This window comes from Notothenia rossii (assembly GCF_949606895.1).
Source record: "Notothenia rossii genome assembly, chromosome: 6".
Lineage (NCBI taxonomy): Eukaryota > Metazoa > Chordata > Actinopteri > Perciformes > Nototheniidae > Notothenia > Notothenia rossii.
In genome coordinates this window covers 72,214,236-72,230,852 of record NC_136909.1, presented here as the reverse complement: position 1 = coordinate 72,230,852, position 16,617 = coordinate 72,214,236, and the positions used below count along the sequence as shown (strand labels likewise).

The following is a 16,617-nucleotide window of genomic DNA, read 5'->3' as shown; positions in this document are numbered from 1 at the left end:
ATTAATCTTGTTGAAAGAGGGCTTGGTTATGGTTACAACACCCTGATGATTAACTCAGAGATGTGTTTGGATAACAACATTTCACTCAAAGTTATGTTGCAGACTTTGTGTTACTCTGAAGGCATATGTTTCTAATGGTCTACCATGACTGACTTTCTTTGTTTAAAAAATAGTAAAACATTCAGTGTACATACAGCATCAGCACATTGACATTATGAACTGTCCTGGAAAAGGCACAGGTGTAAATAATGAAATGTTTTATAATTCAAATGCTTCAGTTTTAGAGTCCTTGTATTATGCATGCTGTCACTATAGCTTACACAGTAAAATAGAACAGAGCCATTATTGTTATTAGTAACACCTGTGCTTTCTATTACGGGTCAAAATATTGCTGGGAAAAACGGCCTGTTTCTCCCTCAGGATTAGTGGGGACAGGTGGCTGTTCTAACATTCACTGACCTGCTGCATATCAAAAACAAATCACATTAAACCTCACGTATCGATTCTCTGTAAAAAAATGTCTTTGCATTTGTGAGCTTTACAACATGGCTGTTCTCTAGTCACTATATTCTTCTAATATGCCTTCATTTTGCGTGTGCTTTAACTTGTCTGTTTCTTGTCTCTCGGCAGAATGTACTATCCATAATCATTATCTGGTCCACAAGGTCAAACTGATGCTCTCATTTCCCCCTGCAGCTCAGTATTATGTAAAGCTGTGATTCTTTAGCACCACCTTGTGGATAATAGTGTTCAGGTATTGGCTGTTAGATATGAAGCGTTACAACAAAAATGAAATGCACTGTTATACTTATGTAGTATTTACATTTTTTTCCAAAAGAGGCTCTTCATTCTAAATGGTCAACGAAAGGGCCTGGATTTTCGTCAGATTGATGAATTCATAGTTTTTTCTTTTTTAAATAAACTATTTTAACCTCCAAGATCACCAGGAAGTTTATCTGCTATTTTTTTGAGGGGATAGCAACATACAGTTTGTCTATATGATACAGGCTGAAATATCTCAGTGATTGAGATGGGCACCATATTTTGTTAGCAAGGCTTTTTAGTGCCGATTTGGCTCGCCCAGGCAATTTTGTAATGCTAGCATGCTCACACGCTTAAATGACATTGAAAATTAGATTAGCATGAAATCTCAGTAAGATTATGGTAACATGCTGAAGTAGCTTGAACAAGGGCTGCATTATTTTCCCTTACTAGATAATATAAAGTTATTTTAGTGGTAAGAATGTGAAGAGGTGCAGTTCCAACTGCTTCAGGACTCATGATCTCACCCTGACCTTTGACCTCTTCAGGGGAGGGGAGGCAATGTAAAGTCACCTGAAGGCTCTTGCACCATCTGCATATACAATTTTAAAGTTTTTATAATAGAATGCAAGCAAATTCTCACAATGAACATGTTGAGGCAAACATCGTGTCAGGTCCTGGCTGCAAACCAATATTTAAAAAGGAAAATATTCTGACGACCGGCATTTTTGTAGGAGTGTAATGCGGCTAGTTGGATTGCTTTTAGGACCTGTTAATCGTCATTCCTACGGCTCATTTTGAAGAAAAAACACATTTAATACTATATCTTCAATCTTGTGCAGATTTATTTTAAAGCAGCATCACATTTCAAACAATGCTTCACTTCTTTCAAGGTCCCATTACAACGTCAGCAGAGCAAAGCAAACATTTCTCTGAGAATGAAAAAAAACCTCTACCAAATGCAAAGAAAGCTCCAATCTAGAATTTTTAAAAAGGCCCATGATGTTGATGTTTTAAAGAGAGGAAATACAGTATTTATAGAACTCAAGGTTAAAAGCAGACTACTGTACAACTCTTAGCTACATTTACATTCTCACACACAGATAGACTTAATTTCCAGAGAAAAATAAATACACATCTGATTTCTATTACACAACCGTAAGCATGTCTTAACCCTATTAAAATAATTCTGTAATCATAACAATCTGATACAGTATATACAAACATTTGATGCAGGTGTTTTTTCACAACACACACATGCAGTTTTGCATTCTGTTAAAATTGGACCGCTGTCATGAGCCACACATTTGGTCTTCCTTTACATGCAAATTTGAATATTGACGGTGAATTTCTGCAGCCTCTCATTTGAACCTGTTCACTGGGTTTCCAATGAGCTCCGGGCACTGCTCCTCCCCTTTTGCTATCTTGTCACACTTCTTGAACAGGTCGTAGTTAATCTTGTCAGTGAGGACGCTGTCCTGCTTATACTGTGGATGCTTGGCAACAAATTCCCTCATCCACTTGGCCATGGTCATCAGCTCGCCTGTTTCAGATCAGAAAAGTAAGAGTTACGCGCGAGTTGAAGCTATAGGAACAGAAAATCTGCTTCTGGATAATAAGAACATTCTGTTTTTTTTTTTGTTTTTTTAATCCAAGTTTACCTGAGGCACGCTTCTTGATGAGCTTCAGATAGTTTAATATTGTGCACCTGGTGTCCACATCCACTTCCATGTTTTCCAGGTAGCAGTTAAGGATGGGGATAAGCCCTTGAAATACTCCCTCCTAGTGATAAAAACAGCAGTAATTGTTAGATTTATATACTACAGTCAGTAGGATTCATCCTCTGGAGACCATGAATGTCTTAAAAGAAATGAATGCATCCAATAGTTGTTGAGATATATTAAGGAGAAATAATCACCTTTCCGTTGATGATGGTGTCGATGCTCATCAGTGTGTACTCCTCGTTCTCACAATCAGAGTCCAGGCCATTCTCAGCCGTGGCAGCGCCATCAAGGCCCGGGTTGCAGCCTATTGATGGATAATCAGAATGGATCAACCACTGCTTACTCACTTTAAAGAAATACTTCACCCCCAAAAAGACCATTCTTAAATCAATTACTCTCCATGTTAGCTTAAATGTAGGAACACAACTTCCAAAGTTACACAAGGTGATATACAAATGGTGATTTTGTATAATATTAGTCCCTTCAAGAATCAACATAAAGTTACACTTTTTTTTTTTTTACCCACCTTTGAAGATGTCCTTTCGGAAATAGAACATGCCCTCCTGGACTGAGTTTCTCTTCTGTGCTACCTTCATGTTTTCATCGACCTGATGGAAGACAGTTGATGTATCAGAGCACCCTGTGCAAAGTATATATACACACACACACACACTTTTACGAAGAACTAGGCAGTGCGGCTGTTTTTTTACCTTTGACAGAGGGATCAGAAAGTCAAGTTTATAGGACAAGATCACTCTGGTGAGCAGGACGACGAAGACCACATATGCAGCGTTTTCAAAGTCAGTGAGCTGCACCTGAAAAGTCAAACGCAACTTACAATCATTTCTGTTTTTGTATTTGCAAAGCCATGTTACCAAATAAAAGCAAAGATTACAATATAAAGTCTAAGTTAAGTAACAGTGCGTTTTTTTTTTTACCTCCATGGGACGAAACTCGACTCTCCAGCCAATGTCGGAGTTGGGAGGTGGAGGTTTGAACCTCATCGTCTGCCAGTTAGTCGACTGCAGGCTCTGCAGGAAGACAAAATAAACGTTATACTACTTTTAAACACAGGGTTTGATATTTCCCCTAATAATACAGAATACAGAAACGCTCACCTCAAAGTGATCAGATTCGTTTTCGTCATCCAGGTGGATTTTCTCCTGCAGGACGTAGATTGGATCTCGGATGAAGAGGTGTGCTATGTGTTGGGCTAGCAGTTTGTCGATTCCTACACACAGGAATCCAATTGTTAACTTCTAAACTGCGTAAGCATTTATTAGAAATCTTTAACTTTTAAACTGCGTAAGCATTTATTAGAAATCTTCATGTTTTGACATATTTCTATCACTTCCTCTCCTGTACCTGCGTCCAGCAGCTGCTTCTGGATCTCCTCATCTATTGTCAGATCGATGTCATTGTACTTCTCACCGCAGCTGGACAGGTAGCTGTCAATTGAATCGTATCTTGACTTGAAGATCCTGTATTTGTTGTTTTTCAAAGGCTGCAAAGGGAAAAAAGGACATTTTATACATTACACTCAAAATACAAGACAAAAGCATAAACAGCTCTACTGTCAAATTATGTTGGTGTATGTTGTCTATGATGAGTTACACGAATAATAAGAGGTAAGACTTCACAAAGCCTATTCACAATTAAATACTTTTCACCAAAGCGTGTCTTTCTTTGCAAAGACCCTGTCTGCTCACCACGAGTCCGCGCTCCTCCCGTGTCCTGTCGTCCACCGAGGCAGAAATAACTCCCCAGCGACAATCGTTATCCGACACAAAACCCCGGTAGAAGGGCGAAGCCGCACTCAACGCCATCTGTAGAGAGAAAAAGGTTGTCAGTAATAGCAATTATGTAAACAAGAAACTAAGCAACACAATGTTGTACCACTTATTTACTCATATTACAGAAAAACATTGGGATTAAGATCGTTAGTTATGTATCAGTCCAGCTGAAGAGGATCTATCCACTCACCACTATGGGGCAGAACGTTGCTAGTTGGTCATAAAGGTATCTCGCCTCATCAATGCTACAAGCTTGGAATGTCACCTGCAGAAGCATCGTAAAAGAGAGGCTGAAGTACATTTATAAATCACTCATTGGGATTGTGAAGCTGCGATCGTGCAAAACTCATAACAATCCAGGCTACAGCATCTTATGTACAAGGCTGTTGGTCAGTACCTGCAGGCAGCAGTTGCCCATGCCGAAGCCCATGGCGTCCATGTATATATGGTCAGGCAGAGCCGCCCGCGCTGCCTCGCCATCGTCCTCAGGGAACTCCTCCACGAATGGAGATGGAGTGCACTTGTCTTTGAAGACTGAAACAGAAGGAATAATATTGTTTTGTTTCTCAAATGTTTAGGAAAAGATTGATTGGTTGACAGAAAACATTTATAGGAACGACCAAGTAGACTACAGTGACTCATAATATCGATACATTTGATTTAAACTTACTTGGCACATTGATTGCAACTTTCTCTCCCCTTCTGTGACGTATGTTTCTGGTAAGAGCGCTGAAAAAGCAAATACAATTATAGGTAATAAGTATGGTATTGTCCAGATGCATACTGGAGTTTTGAGGCAGTTACCCTATATTGAGCAGTTTTAAAGTAAATTGGAGGAAAGTATAGGCTAAATAATTGCTTGTTGCGTTCAAACGCGTTTAAAGAAACACAAGAGTCTGTCATTTCTCAGAAACACATACAGCAATGCCGATATATGAACAATGAATATTGGCTGATTTATCACAAGATAATTCATATTAACTTACAGCCTCTTAAATGATGATGTGTATTTAGTAGGGCCGGGACTTTAACGTGTTAATTAAGATGAATTAATTACACAAAAATTAACGCATTTTAATCGCACTTATTTTTGCACCGCGGAACGTTTCTCACTGGATGAGTTTCAGGGGTACCGATTATACTGGAGCATCAACTAACGTTCATGACTTCAGACAACAACAAACCACAGTGAACAATAGTCAAACGTGAACGAAGAAGCTGATGAGACCTCTTTGACTGGCCCCGTGGATGGGACATTTTGTTTTAAAAAACGGACGGATGGAAGCGTCGATAAGAGCACGGTTGCTTGCAAATGATGCAAAAAGGAATTCTCATATCACCGCAGCACATAAAGCCTCAAGTATCACCTCAATGCAAAACATATAGCAGCTAGCGTGGAAGCTAGCGTGGACGTTAGCCCGACTCGGAGTACAAGGACCCACACCCAATTCGCGTTGATCAAACAGTGGCCTATGCAACAGAGAGATTTTATTTTTCATCAGGATATTGGAAGAATAGGAGGGATTGAGGTCAATCACTGGCACTTTTTTATTTTATTTTAAATGGTACACTTTATGTTGAACTATTTATTACGTTGTTGGGGCAACTGGCACTTTATGTTGAACTGTTTATTGTTTTGGCCAAGGTTATTGAGAGAGTTGGACTGAAATGTATTAGATTTTTTAAATCAACTGTTGGTAAATCAACAAAGTTTGTTATGGCCTCTGAAGCAACAGAGAGATGTTTTCTAATAGTCAGGGTTTCCAATGTTCTGAATGTACTTGAAAGTATTGTGTTTTACTTAAAAAACAAAGTGTTATAGTTTACAGAAGGTCTACCTACCTATAGGCTACCTGAATCTCTGAAATGTACTATATTCCTAAATATGCTGTTGCTACACTTTATGGCAAAAATTGCACTTTTCTGTTGGTCTTGGTTAAGTACCATCTTCAAAAAAATAAACAATGTTTTGTTGCTTAAGCTTATGTATTCAGTCATTATTCAATGGTATACTAAAATCCATGTGAAAAAAAATTGCTTCTCACTGTTCTCAGGTCAAATATTTATATGCGATTAAAAATGCGATTAATTGCGATTAATTAATTACAAAGCCTCTAATTAATTAGATTAATTTTTTTAATCGAGTCCCGGCCCTAGTATTTAGTCAAAGTTGTTGCTCATCATGACCAAAAGGAAAACATGATCCTGCTTTATAGTAAACAAATGTGTTTAAGAACATATCAGTGAGGAAAACAAAGACTTTAGTTATGAAGCCTACCTGAATCTCGGGTGTCTGTTGATGGCCTCGTCTGGGAAAAATAGGGACTTGGACACGCCCTTCTCCACGGGGGTCGGCTGGTACTCTGGCTTAGTGAAACCTGGGCAACCTAACCTGAACAAAGGATCAAACACAAACAAACGTTACAGGGCTGCACCTTACCATTAGAGCTGTCATCAATTATTCAGCCAATCATTTCCCCATGTAATTATCTTTGTGTAAAAATGTCAAAACAATACATTTCTAAAATCTAACCAGATATTTATTATGTCCAATATCTTCCTTTTAGAAGGGAAGATCCTGAAATGCTCATATTGGACAAGATAAGATCAGCATTTAGCGTGAAAGCCAAAATTATTCATTTATGATCACATTTATTTTTCTGTTATTTCCTTTCTGTAGATTGACCTTTCTAGTTCTATAAATAGCATGAACACAACTATTTGTTGCACATGGCTTGCTGTCCAATGATGAATAGTGTAGGCTGTTGGACCACCTGCTCTTGTAAAAACTAATCACCTTGGGAATGAGGTGATGGTGCAGAGCGTTTCGTTCTGGTTGAGCACAGAAGAGGCCTCTCGTCGCCTCTTCCCCATGTTGCCCTCCACGGTGTTGAACTCCGACATGGTCCCTCCGTACGGCTGCCCTGGAGTTCCTTCGATCATGTAGCTGCCATACTCCGGTCTCCAAAGAGTGGGGTGGCTGTACAAATAGGAAAAGTGTTGTGAAAACAGTCTCCCTTTATAAGTCAGCGAGGAAAGAAGCCATGGAGGAAAAACGTTATCGCGAGGACCTTTCTGATTGAATGAACCGACCGCTCGTATGTCCTCCGTAATCTTGGCACGGCAAACAAATGCAACGTATTTGTGCTCCGGAGCGTGCTCGGTGGTGTGTGCGACAGAGGGGCAGTAATGAGGAATGCATCGGCTCCACTATTCCCACTGCCCCTGGTATTTCCCCTGGGTGAAGTTGGCTCCACAGATTCTGACCGACGTCATGGGCAGCGCGCAAACATAACACTCAGAAGCTTGTACCAACACGTTTACAGCGGTACCCACAATGCCTCTTATTAAAGCAATGTCACTACAGATAGGAAACGCAAACAGCGCTCCTAAGAGAAGAAATGATTTCTATCTCTGGACGGGTGACCTCAAGATAAATCATCTCTAAATGTTTGAGAGTTTATCCGATTTTTTCTTTAACATATTAACAGTTTTGCCCAAAAAAAACTGCCTCTTGTTCAGATAGGATTTGAATATGCTCACACCAGCTAATAAAAGTTCTCTGTTCACAGCGCGTTTAAGTACATTTGGATGAAGACGTTTAAAAAAATGTTAATGTTTTTCTGAGAGTAACTATGTTTGGGTATAAATCGAAGGGAGTGATGAAACACTGAGACTGTGTGCACCAACACTGAGAAATAAAAAAAACAAGTTTTGGTATATAACTAGCGTTGCCGATATATCAGATTTGTGGCAAAAACATGATAAAAATATTTGAAACAAATCTTTTAGAGACTAATTTTTCTTTGGGGCATTGTGGGAAGAAACAAAAACATGATTTAAAGAAATGGAAATGATATTATGTTATGTATGGAAATGATAAATGTTACAGACACACTGTATTATTTAAACAATAATCATGCGTGTGTTATTTGTCATTATTATAATTTCTAAATATACGGTTATCCCTATATCCGACACTTCTAATTGGAAGCAACAAGTCTCTTATTTTGAAGAACTTTGAGAAAGAGAACTAAAAGCCCCATAAAGAGTAAAACAGCACTTAATGATTGACAGGGAGAGAGAGGAAAATGGCTCACTGGTGATATAATCCCTACAGTGAGGTCAATAGCTATGTGTCGGAGTCATGAATGGGAACAGGACAGAGAACAGGACGGAGAACAGGACAGAGAACAGGACGGAGCGGTTAATGCACGCATAATCGTTTGAAAGACTTTGAATCCTGAAAGTGTTTGTGGTAAAGATCAGGGTGTGCACAGCTAGAGGAGAAACTCTTCTGCATTGTAAAAGGGATTAGACTTGTTTGTAAACATCACATGTCATACGGATGATGAATGAACAATGACTTTGAAAGTCAAATTCTCTAATATAGCCTATAGGCATGCAGGCAAACTCAGTGTGAGTGAAACCCGGTGGGACTGCAGAGAGATACTGCCCGCCTCTCTCATTTGTCTTTATGAGGATGAAGCAGTTTGAAATAGCCACATAAATAAAGTTTAGAAACTGAATGTAGCCCGAGTGGCGTGCTCCACAACAAACAAGAGAAATGCAGAAAAATACCTAAAAGTTATTTTGCAGCAGGTGAATCATGTTTGTAGTTCATCTCAAATTCACATTTTTCTCTACAGAGCTGTCTCACTCTTCATGTTTACATTCTCGTTCAATGGGTTCAGCAGACTCTGTTGACGGGATCTAATCTGCCACGATAAATATGTGGGTGTGTAGCAGCTTTAGAGATAACAAAACAATACCTGGGAATGTGTGCACGTGATGCATGACAATTTGACTTCGATACAGCATGTACTTTTTCATTTAAGCACAATAATTATGAAACCCGAAAAAAGCCAGTTGTTAGCTCTCAGTAATCCAGAACAAAACCACAAACTGACAACAGCACTCTTGGCATATGACGTGCATTCATTCAGATGAATGAATTTAAGCGTTGCCATTTCTGAATGCGAGACAGATAACTTTGACTTGAGCAACAGGTGCATATTGGGGGAGGCAGGACACAAAGTTAAAGAGAAAAAGGTTCTTGTTTAAAACGACACAGTATCAAGAAGGAAGGATCTTATCTATTACATTCAGCTGCGTTTATTCTGTGGCGAGCTTACTTACTTGGGGTTTATATTTTCGCCCTGTTCTTGGAGGGTTTCCAAATGATCTCCGCCAGTCAGTACGAGTCGAACCTTCTCATCTTTGTCGTCCAATTCAACCAACATGTACTCAACCTAAAAGCAAATCATCAAACATAAGCAGGATCCATGAAATACATTCTTGTTAAGCACTCTTTTAAATTTCTTTGACGGTTTTCAATCATCGCTAAACTAAGGCACAAAGCAGCCATGTTCAAGATCAGACGGCAGCACATCAACTCCAATTCATCAGTTATGTTTCCTTGACTCTGACTCTGCTACCCTCTAATCCCCTGTCTGAAAGAGGGATTAATCTATAAAAACAGCATTCCACAATGTTCAAAATCAAGACACTTTGTTCAAAGCTGGAGCACTCTGAACTTTTGTGGACTGGGTGGCAGGCAAAAACTAATGTGTTCCTAACTGTTTGTTAACAAAGGATAATGAAACAGGATTTAGGTTAAAGTTTACTCAACATGGGGAGTCTTCAGGTATTACAAGTAGTACTGCCTGGGGTGTTTTATTCGTTATACAGTCACTGGGAAACGGCATGATTGTAATAATAATAATAATAATACTACATGAAACTTGTATAGCGCTTTTCTAGACACTCAAAGACACTTTGACAGAGAATAAAAAACAACAAAAAATACAAAGTAAATACAAAAAAAACAGAAAATAGGGAGGGGGGGGGGGGGGGGGGTGGGATGGTCAGTGGTTGAATGCAGTAATACTCAGGAATAACATTTATAAGCAGCTCTTTAAGAAATACTTTTTGTAAGTGAATAACCATTAGTAAGTAGGCTAACAATGCAACAAGTGACAACAACTAACACCTTGTTGACATCTAACCTAAACACATTATTCAGCGTTTTAGTAGGAACATGTGCATGTAGATGCATGACAATCTTTTTAAGATATTACACAATGTAAGGTTGCATTTTGATTTTGCAGAAATGTTATTTATGTCAATGAAGGATCACTATTGCATCATGCAGAGAGATCAAAGGCAGCAGCAGTACTTTCTAAGATAAAAAAAGGTCCTTTCTTACCTCATCGCCCCATTTCAACACATCTTTCTGTCGCTCCTTCAACTTGTTGTAGATGTTGAGAAACTGAATAATACCGTGCTTTCTGATGTAGTCGGCATACTTCTTGGTTTCCTCCCAGTTCGTTGGAGAGCCCTGTGACAGCAGACCCATCGCACAGACAGACTAGAGGTGCTGCTGCTGTTGTCTTAAATCAACTTGCACGCTGAGCGTTAGCTAGCTAGCTAGTGTGTCCACCTGGAGCGGAGCTAGCATGAAGTATCGGTCCAAACAAACGACAGAGCCCGGGTCCTTGCGGTGCTGTCCGAGGGTTCACAGGCGGAAAACAGGTGTTTTTAAGTTAAGCGTTAAGCGTGCCCTGTCGGTAACCTTAGCGGGGCATCCAGAAGAAACAGGCCCTTGCTCATCACTTGCTAATGTCTGCACAGCCCGGTAAAGCACAACCCGAGAAGCTGGTGTGGCCTGCTAGCCTCGACTCGGTTACCAACCACGTTACGGGTCCGTTCAAGTGTTGTTATGTGATGTGCTGACAGCAGAGTGAACCGGGAGGTCAGATCGTTTTTGCCAATCAGTCTTCTGCACCTCAGTCTCGCTGTGATGTGCATATGTACGCCCTCCTGGTTTTACGCACGTGATGGCGTCAGGCGGGGCGGGAGACGTCACGGTGACTCAGCATTCCTCGACCCATAGGCTCCTCCCACACCTGTCAATCATATCAGGTAGTGGTGCTGCGTCCATGTAGTGCTGGAAATATTGTGTCACTGATAGCAATGTACATTACATGATAAGGATTAACTTTTCTGTGATATACAAAGTAATCCTAGTTGTTTATGCTCATATTTCTCCCAAATACTGGATCCTGCTTCTTTCTTTCTTTCTTTCTCTTTCTGTTGGCTAGCTTATTCCTTTTCACTGGCTCTTGCTGAAAGATAAAATTTACTTTTTATTTATCCCTTGTCTTATCATTTCGACAACCCTGTTTAAAACATCAAGAGTCAAGTTTATAACCAACCTTTGGGAAGGACCTACTTATCCAGAGCACCTGAATGGAACAACCTGGAAAAAACAGTGATGTAATAATGACACAGCACCTTCAACTTCTTTTATAGGTGTGTGTACTTGAACATGCATGGGTGGATACATAAATTATAGGGCATTGAACTGCACTGACATCTGTCCAAATAAGGATATGGTTAAACTCTCAAAACATTTAATTTTCTCAGATTTTTTTGGTTCAGACTCTTTGGGTTTGATTTGACAAGAAAACATCAAAGATTATAATAATAGTCCTTTATTTGAATCCTGTACGTCTACAGACCCTTACTCTCACAATGTTACATATTTTTACAGTGTCAATTATTAGAAGCTCTATGTGTTTTTTTAATTAACTAAAGGCAGACTCAAAGCCTTTCCCTGAAACAATATCTCAATGGTAATGAACTTTACTGCACATACAGAATGTATGCCCTTTTCACCACCAATGCAGGACTAAAAACAGGAAATCAAAAGTGCTTATGTCATGGTTATATCTCAAAATTGCCTCATCACTTTACAATCCTAGTCCACAAATACTGCAGTTAACCAGTTAATCCCACACAAATCTGGTGTCGCTGAATCCTTGCATTGGCTGTCTTACTTTGTCCGGTAAGGCAAATCTATTTAAAAAAGTTGAAATACCAAAATGATCCTGTGTATGTGTCAACCTTTTTGCTTATAAATTGTGCTTAAAAACAAACAAACCTTGACCTGACTTGTGTCGCACAAGCACACCTCTTCAAAGACCCACATACAATATAATAAAATAATAAAACTTTGCATGCAAATTATTTTTAATAAATGATCATGGCTCAGTGTAGCTTACACTTCATCTCTTTAATTTAAAAATAAACAAAAAAATGAAAATACATGAGCAGTCAGGGAATACATCACTTCCAGGAAAGCTCAGGCTGACATTGTTTTTCCTAACTTCTATTTTTATATTTTTTACAAAATAGTTTATTGCTGTCACATTGCAACCCATTTACCCTTCATTACTCCAACATTTTCCCATCAAAATCCACTTCTTTGCTCTGATAGTGTTTATGAAGAACCAACAACACACCACACAAGACATCTGAGTGCTGTACATGAGACGCATGTAGAGCAATGCAGCTTTACTGTGCGTTGTGTTGAACAAATTCATCACAAGCACCTACTCCTGGTAGGAGATGCCAACACTTATTCCAGTTCTAGCCCAATATTCTGTTCAAGTATCTAAGAATCACAGTAGCTATTATAGTTGTCACTAGAAGGACGGTCACAAAATCCTACATTATTGATGACAGTGCTGCATACCAACAACACACTATTATAATGTTATGACGCTGAGTGAGAAAGACAATCGTGTCATCGATTAATCTAAAAAACAGCAGTGATTTTCCATTTTTATACCTTTCATTCGACTCCTAAATTACATTATATTTGCTAATACACTTATCCCAACTTAATTGGCCCCAAAGGTACATTTCCGTTTTGAAACGACAAGATTAGTTAGGTCTTTATTGTGAACAGAATTTGACCCTAATTATACCAATTATTAAACTCTAAAACAACTGAATATAGAAATGAATGTTTGTTTTTAAATATATTTTAAGATTCCAAATTTGTAGTCCTTTCTTTTTATACATTTTTGCTCATCTGAAAAAAAGTTGATCACAATTTAGATATCAATTTAGCCACAAAAAAAGCTTCTATCGGTAGAGTTAAAACCAAGATTTATGCACCAGAAAAGATAGAGAACTTTAGATATAACATGTGAACTACATTATTATGATCTAAACTTTTATATACTAACTGGTGCTGAAGACACTGAACTGGCTCTGGACTCTCGTGTTTTCCTTGTGGGTATGGTGACGACACAGCATGAAATGCCAACAGTAGATTCCGGCAATTCATCATCCTCAGTCCAATCATTGAGGTCAGGGTTGTACAACTGAATGCATTTCTTGTACTTCTTCTCGCCCTCGTTCCAGCCTCCGAGGAGATACACCTTGCTGTTCAAAACACAAATACCAGCTGTGCTCACTCCTGTGTGGAGAGGCGCGCAGTAGCTCCACTGCCCGCCGTGAGGGTTGTAAGACTCAACGGCGAGGACATCCACCCTCTCCCCACGACCTCCCAACTGACTACCACCAATGACGTAGGCCCGGTCTCCCACGGTGGCAGCGCAATGCCAGCCTCGAGGCGTACTCAGACTGCTCTTATCCTGCCAGCTGTCGGTGGAGGGGTCGTACGAGCACACAGCCCTGGAGTAAGCGTTGTTGATGTAACCACCGGATACAAGGATCTTGCCCTCGATGAGGGAGCTGCCGTGACAGCAGCGGGGCACCTCCATGGGAGCTTTCATCTGCCACTGGTTGGAGGAGGGCACGTAGCACTCCACCGAGGCCTGAACGCCATCACCATTTCGCCCTCCAATGGCAAACAGAAGGCCATTGAAGATGTTGAGGCTAAAGTGTGTGCGCTTCTGGATCATGTTGCTCAAGTGAATCCAAGTGTTGAAGCGGGGGTCATATCTAAAGATAGTGAGAGGGATTTACATGTTAATTTCTCATTCTACACAAACTGACATGACAACATTTAAAAAGAAGTCATCTGTAACTGTTAGCTCTTACCTGCAGAAGTTGCCAACAGCATGTTTAGCTTGGTTCCTTGCATCATTCTGGTCCTCGCCACCTGCCACATACAAGAAGCCGTCCAAGACTGCCACGCATTGATTGAAGCTCTTTGCTGGCATTTCTGTCAACTTATTCCACACGTTATCTTCATCTCTGTAGAGAACTTCTTTGCTGAGGGATTTCTCTGTCAAGGCAGGGCGTCCACCAACTGTGAATATCACCTTGAGGCCACCGCGCACCTTTGTTCTGCGTGACTGGAGGATGTTCTGTTGGTATGGCAGCAGATGGTAATTCATGGCATCAACAAGGAGACGGTGGCACTCGGGGTCTTGCATCATTCTGGGCGCACTCTGGACATGATTCACCAGGTCTTGGGCAGAGATGGTGCCGAAGCGGATGAGAGTAAGGAGATCCGCCGCATACTTCAACCTCTTCTCATCGAAGTCCAACCACTTCATGGCGATCTGGAAGGCTGTGATCTCAGAGGGAAGGTGCAGGGAATCGTCTGAGAGGAAATCACTGATTTGCTCGTAGGTGAGCTTCAGGAACTGCTCCATCTCAGAGAACTCAATGAAGTTCTCCCGCATGAACTTCTGGGATGCTTCCTTGGTTTCTTTGAGGTCGTAGGCATCAGCGATGTTGCCCACATACATGCAGTTCTCCACGCTGAGCTCCTGCTTGAGGAAATCACTGCACATCTTCACTAAGGTGCGGATCTGCAGCATCATGGCGGCAGCGATGGTGCTGCCAATGCTGTACAGCGACAGGGTCAGCTTTCCAGAGTATGCATATGTAATCGCTGTGGCGAGGCCGGCAGGTGAGAGGTCGTTCAGGTCGATCTTCTGGAGGGTTGAATCCTTCTTCAATATGTTTCGAATGTACTCGCTGCAGGACGCCATGACTACCTTGTGAACATCAAATGACTTTGACTTGGTGGAGATGGTTAGATCGCAGAGGAAGCTGTCCTGCCTCATGCTGCTCAAACCCTCCAGCAGGTTTGGGGCATACACAGAATCAGTAACTTCGGTTGAAATGCAGTTGAAGCCATTTCCTCCTTCCAACAGAGTGTTCAGCCCATTGATCTTGTTGACAGGGCTGTCCTCGACCATTATGGTGATTTCATTTATGTCTCCTTTATTCTTTTTGGTCGATTTGTTCTTTTTGGGTGCCATGGCAGCAGCGGAATATGGCCCAGAGCTTCTGAAAAAATAAATAAAACTTGTCAGAAAAGGGAAAAATTATGCAGATAAATCATAAATACATTATTTGGTACAAGTGAAACTTGGTGGGATTTAAGGGTTCACAAGACTACGATATTAATATATTGTTATAAATGATTTTATGCTGTCTTGCGGACCTGTGGTCCTTGTCTTGTATCTAAGTATTGATTAACCCCTTCTCAACTTTATTTATTCAGACACTACCAGGACCTGACACCTTTGAAAGCACACATGCTGCCAGGTGATGCTGGAGAGAGAAAGAGAGTGCGTAAACAGCCCCCTCTTTGCATCTGTCACAGTTTATCAGCTGTAGGTCCAGGAATAGCAACTCTGGACGGCTCACCCATGACGTTCCTTTTATAGACTTTGAGATCTGAGCAGCAGGCCTCATGTCCTCTGACTCTTAAAGTTCAAATTAGGGCAAACACTCTCCTTTCTTTACTTAATTTGATTTAACATTCAATTAGGCTTTTCCTGAATAAGTATGTAATGAAGACAATCTACAAGACAAAAAAGTTTCATAGAAAAAAACAATCCTCACATGATTTACTCTTAACCCTAGACAATCTGAGACATACTGTCACCATGCTATGTGTAAAACAAAAATCTCTACATCTTTATACAATATGTCAGTCCTTTGAATCCTACCTAAGTGAGGAAAGAGGTCAGTTTCTGTTCTCAAATGACTAACAAACACTGAAGCATTATCTGCAACAGATTGGTTTATCCTTTTGAAAATAGTGATAGATTAAGCATTTAGAAGCTGCACTTACCTGCAAAATGAAGTTGAGGCTGGGGAAGAAGGAACTTGTGCCTCCAGTTACTGGAGCAAGAGAGAGAGAGCAGCAGTCAGCCCAGCTGAAAGAGACATACGGTTAACTCCTCCTCTAGGAGAGTGAGTGCCAATCAAGTATTGTGATATGCTTGTGGCAGGAGGGGGACCACAAAACCCGATCCAACATAGGGTCTCACAATAGCTTCCAATCTGTTGATGTCAACAAACTGTGAGGGCTAACCTGCTACAGGACGTCACATGAAAAGTTTCATTCGGCCATTGTTTAGAAAAAAGTCATCAGCTCTCTTAGCAAAGCATCTTGTCATAGTATCAAGGAAGAAATACTTCCTCCATATTTTTAGAATACTCTATAATGACCTTGATTTATTGATGGGCCTGGTCTTGAATGCCATACATCAGAAAGTTGGAATATACATGGGTACAGGACTTTAGCCCCGCCTCATTACAAGCACATGTAAAGT

At 40.4% G+C, this 16,617-nt stretch overlaps 2 protein-coding genes across 3 annotated transcripts; both read right to left on the bottom strand.

Moving 5' to 3' along the window:
- Positions 1-1,589: 1,589 nt before the first annotated feature.
- gclc (glutamate-cysteine ligase, catalytic subunit) lies at positions 1,590-11,114 on the bottom strand. Its single transcript, XM_079690343.1, has 16 exons — positions 10,488-11,114; positions 9,419-9,531; positions 7,077-7,259; positions 6,558-6,671; positions 4,950-5,008; positions 4,677-4,813; positions 4,470-4,544; positions 4,196-4,312; positions 3,852-3,990; positions 3,605-3,717; positions 3,425-3,517; positions 3,197-3,301; positions 3,013-3,094; positions 2,681-2,790; positions 2,424-2,544; positions 1,590-2,305 (listed from the first exon to the last, which is right to left on the bottom strand). The coding sequence occupies exons 1-16, from the start codon at positions 10,635-10,637 to the stop codon at positions 2,124-2,126; spliced, it is 1,893 nt and encodes a 630-aa protein (XP_079546469.1). The 5' UTR covers positions 10,638-11,114; the 3' UTR covers positions 1,590-2,123.
- A 1,223-nt stretch (positions 11,115-12,337) lies between these two features.
- Positions 12,338-16,236, bottom strand: klhl31 (kelch-like family member 31). Of its 2 annotated transcripts, none has more exons than XM_079689700.1 (3): positions 16,134-16,236; positions 14,138-15,340; positions 12,338-14,038 (listed from the first exon to the last, which is right to left on the bottom strand). In XM_079689700.1, exons 2-3 carry the CDS (start codon positions 15,310-15,312, stop codon positions 13,306-13,308), a joined length of 1,908 nt encoding a protein of 635 aa, XP_079545826.1. In that variant the 5' UTR covers positions 15,313-15,340; positions 16,134-16,236; the 3' UTR covers positions 12,338-13,305. The 2 variants fall into 2 exon arrangements, with proteins under 2 accessions (XP_079545826.1, XP_079545827.1); XM_079689701.1 differs by having other exon boundaries at positions 14,138-15,337; positions 16,134-16,226.
- Between the last annotated feature and the right edge of the window lie 381 nt (positions 16,237-16,617).